At 35.5% G+C, this 4,716-nt stretch overlaps 1 protein-coding gene across 1 annotated transcript in view; it reads right to left on the reverse strand.

Annotated features, from left to right (window-relative positions):
• RIMS2 (regulating synaptic membrane exocytosis 2) overlaps positions 1-4,486 on the reverse strand; it is a 417,536-nt gene extending 413,050 nt beyond the window's left edge. The window contains exons 1-2 of the mRNA XM_025192862.1: positions 4,430-4,486; positions 1,326-1,445 (exon numbers count right to left, since the gene is read on the reverse strand). Coding sequence (XP_025048647.1) covers positions 1,326-1,445; positions 4,430-4,438 — 129 coding nt within the window. The 5' untranslated portion in view covers positions 4,439-4,486. The remainder of the gene's footprint in view (positions 1-1,325; positions 1,446-4,429) is intronic.
• Positions 4,487-4,716: the final 230 nt, after the last annotated feature.

Below are 4,716 nucleotides of genomic sequence, written 5' to 3' on the forward strand. Positions count from 1 at the left end.
CTTTTTTTAATGTGTGAGGCCCAAAACTGGACACAGTACTTTACGTAAGGCCTCACCAGTGCCTAACAGAACAGAAGAATCATTTTCCTTGATTTCCAAGAAACGCCTGTTAATACAACCTAGTGTGCTGTTCACTTTTTTTTTTACCACAAAAGCACATTGTTGACTCATGTAACCCCCAAGTCCTCCTCTGCACTACTGCACCCTAGCCAATCATGCTCCAAGTCTGAACTTGTGCATGCAATTATTTCATCCCAAGTGCAGAACTTTGCACTTGCCCTTGCTGAATTTCATCTGATTGATTTTGAACCAATTCTCCAATATATATATGTCATTCTGGATCCTAGCCCTGCTCTCCAAAGTGTCTGCAATTCCACCCACTTTGCTATCATATACAAATATGCTAAGCGTTCACTCAATCCCATCATCCACATCACTAATGAAGATGTTAAACAATGTTGGACCCAAAACAATGTCAGACACATGCTGGAACTAACACTATATCAAATATGCATCAACATTATAAAGAAAAACCTGACAAAATCAAATGTTATGAAAGGCAAAATTGTTTAAAACAATTTTGAAACTATTATAGATCGTTATTAAAACAGACGTTATTTGATCTCATCAAAATGATAATGTATTTCACAAAATAGAGTTCAGCAATATAACAAAATGTACAATATATAAATATAATCATGTCTAACAAACATTATTCTGTTCTTAAGCTTTCTGGATCTGAACAGTGAAATGTATACCAGTGCTTCAAGTTTCCATGTCCACTGCCCCTTCTCCTCATAAGGTAACCATTTAAAATGTAACCATAAAAAATCAAAATATATTCTAAATGAGATTAATATTGCTCTTAATTAGTTGGGTTGGTATAAATCTTATTTACGATATACAACTAGTTAAAACTGTGCACTTGAAGAGAAGTCAGTGTGATGCCAAAAGAAGAATATTAGATTAATTAAACTTGCTGATAATTTGCCATAATGAAGAAATGTATTCAAAACAAATGACAGGCTTCTTTGCATTCTATGTTACCTAGTTCTAGAATTGCAAACCATCATCTGAAAGTCAATGTGACAAAAATATAATAACTAAATCACAATTCATGAATGAAATCCTAAAATATGGTATGAACATAAAATCAAATTCCAGGGATTTATTTTCTTAAGCACATCTAGGACCCTGAAAAGCAAACATTTTGGTAAGCAGAGAAAAAAATAATTATTCAATATATCTGTGTATAATAATTTTACCTTGCATTTACTGTACTATAAATGGCACTACTTGACAGGAAGAAATTGTCCATTACAAACCTTTAATCCAAGCATTGCTCCTGAGTCCCTAGGCACACTTCCATCTTTGAGTCGTTTATTTAACAAAATCCGACCAATTAGGCGGTCTCCATCTTTGGATGGTTGCCAGGTCACAGGATGCTATGATATAGTGTTAACAGAAAATATAGTGAACACTCCTTTTGGAAAATTCTCTTATCATGTTTCATTTCTAATTTTTAAAACACCATGAAAGCACTATGATTACACCATTATTAATTACTAGATTCATAAAAATTAGTGTTAGAAAAAACCCACAAAGCCAGTTAATCCATCCCAAAATACCGTATTTACTCAAATATAAGACAACCGTGATATAAGACCCTCAAGTAGATTCTATATTTGGAAAATTTATAAATTTGTTATAATTTTCCAAATACATAATCTAATTATCAGAGGTTTGCCTTGAATTTGCCCCCCTCCCATTGCTACAGCAGGAAAATAAATCTGAGGGGATTAGGTAGCCCCCTTGTCCTCTGTCCCCCCAACTTCTTCCCATTGCAGCTCCAACCTCCACCCTTACTGTCAAACCCTGCTCTCCCTGAGCACATGGAAGGAAGGGGCAAATTTAAAGACACTGACTTATAAGCAAATTAATGTGGGTAACCATAGACTTAATTCATCCAGAATTGATGCATTTACCTTTTTTGAAACTTCTGCAAGCTTTAGCACAAGTATTCCATAAACACACTTTTAAGCAGCACTTTTGTACCTATTGGGTGCGTCTACATGAGACACTTACTGTGCAGTAGCCTAATAACATTGTGTAGTAGCCTGCCGGTCAAAAAACATGCTAATATGCTCCTGCAGAGTGTTATTAGACTACTGTGCAGGAAGCATCACAAAAACACCTTGTGTCAGCACTACTGCACAGAAACTGTAATTACTGGACATTTAGTTAGTACTTCATTAGGCAAGTACTAAACTAAATGCATAGTAACTACTGCACATTAATGAACATGTAGACATTCCCACTTATACGTAGTCTAAAATATGCATGATATTAGTCCAAAGCCAAAAGAGTCATGATTTGCCATACAGTTCATTGGTCTGGGCCCTACCAGTCAACAGTGTTTCAAGCCATGTTGACTCCATAACTCAGTGGTGCTTAGTATGTGTGTGTACTCTGGATACCCCCACAAAGTATTTATGTGCTAATTAGCACCCCCCATTCATGACTGGAACCAGGTGTTCTTGTCATGAGTCCTGGGGCCCTCCAAAAATGTATATGCAAATGAGGCTCAGGGCAACCTCTTCCCGCTCCACCTCATGGAAACCAGAGCCACACTAATCATATGAACCAGGTTGAGAGAGGAGGTAACAGAGGGATTGTGGGTGAACTGTTTGGGGCTGCATTTGGTGATATTTGCCGGACATTTAAGTCTGGTGGAGAAAAGGGGATAATTGGAAATGGGAAAGAAAGATAATTGGAAATGGGGACATGCTGCTTTTGGCAGCAGTTTAATGACAGAAAATGTATTTAATGAGATTTCCTTGCATGCAAATATAAGATGAGGAGATTTTTTTCTCCCATGCTGATGGGAGGGGAGGGGAACCTCCTCTTATGTTCAAGTAAATATGGTATTTCTAAAGATTAAATAAAAATCTTCATTTAAAAAAATTATTGCTAATACCAATTGGTAAAATCAAATCATCTTTATTTCTTGCTAAATCAGTACAGATATGTATACAAGTACATATAGTATGTACATATATTATCACCATTGAATAATGTCAAAAATAGTTTAAATCTAACAAAATAATCCTGATGCCAAAAAGGAAATATAACTCAAAATTGAATGGATATGATATACTGATATCAGTTTTATTTTCAGATTATAGATCAGATTTCTCAGAATCCTTTAAGATCCAAAAAAATAAAAAGGAATAAATTATATTAAAAGGCATAGTAGTATATATACTCTCATATGTCATATTTTAGAATAGAATTGGATAGATAATAGTTAATGCAACTATTTGCATTAATTAATTTGTGTATTTGTACTGAATATTCATTCCATCATTCCATTACTGTATGTTGTTATAATGTGATGAGAAATATTCTAAATAATCTTTCTGGATTTTTTGTGTAATCATAGCACTTTTTCCCAGATAAACACTAGTTTCATGCTCTATTCCATGCAAAATAAGCAGGCACAAGGACAAATACTCTCCCATTACATCTAATAGCTCTAAAAAGATTTGTCATATACCCCACCAACTAACAGCAAAAGTAACAAATACCAAAGCAGATGGCAAAGACTTCATACTACACAACATTGCACAAAAATGGCATGACAACAAAACAAAAGAACCAACATGACAGTTAAAGGGAAAAAAGAAAAACAACTTTTCTGTGCAAACAGACCCAATTTTCTTCCCTTTTTACCTGGGAATTAAACTATGGAATTAATTTCAGCCCCAGGAATACATATATGGGAATCAAATAAGCCAATCCAACAGAATCTTTACTGATAATCACTTTGTTTTTAATGCAACACCACAAAGTACTATTATTATGCAACCATAAGACCACGCATTCCTTTGTGCCTGAATAAATTTTTTCTTTTGCTGCCAAACAGTAAAAGCAGCAAAGCATGCAGGAATTTTTTATTTTGTTTTTCTTTTCTGCACCTTGAGAAATGCTACATTGTCTCTAAAACACCCTGTCTTTATTTTATGTACTGCTTTAATGAGTGACAGAGAGCAAACAAAGACCAAATGAGCAGGTTAAAATGCAGGCTCCACAATCTCAGTACCTTCTCACTATGGCTATGCTCCTCGTTTAGAGTTGTGCTACTGCACGTATCTACCCCAGAGTCTTTAATCTGAGGCTCAGACCATTCCAAGTCCTCTTCCAAAGAGTGGCCACCAAAGCACACCATTTTCTTTTGTTTCTCAGACAAGGTGTTAGAATCCGACAAAACTGCCTGCTCACTAGTTTTTCTTTTTCCCCTTTGACTGTTCCCTACAGGTGCAGGATAAAAAAAAAAGATACAAAAAAGAAAACATGCAAAGGTGTAAATAAAACAAAGGAAATGTGAAATGATAAAGGAAACTGAACGGTAAGGCTCCACATGTCTCACCAAAGACATTGGGGATGCCTCACTGCTATGCCAAGACGTATGGTCCAACCAGTTGTAATCCATATCTCCTGTGAGAATCAGACAGACGAGATAGTGCAGTAAAGGAAAAGTGAAAGAAAGAGGTAAAAAACTTTGTAAGAGTTTTGGTTATCCTGTCTGACTCAGAACCTTTGTTAGTAGCACTTGTTACAATGTATCCAAGAAGTTGACTCCAAAACAATGGGATACATGGAATGCAGAGAGAGAGAGAAAGAGAGAAGAGAGTATACATTCAATATAGATAGTAT

Source organism: Alligator sinensis, unplaced genomic scaffold (genome assembly GCF_000455745.1).
Source record: "Alligator sinensis unplaced genomic scaffold, ASM45574v1 scaffold911_1, whole genome shotgun sequence".
NCBI classification, from domain to species: Eukaryota; Metazoa; Chordata; order Crocodylia; family Alligatoridae; genus Alligator; species Alligator sinensis.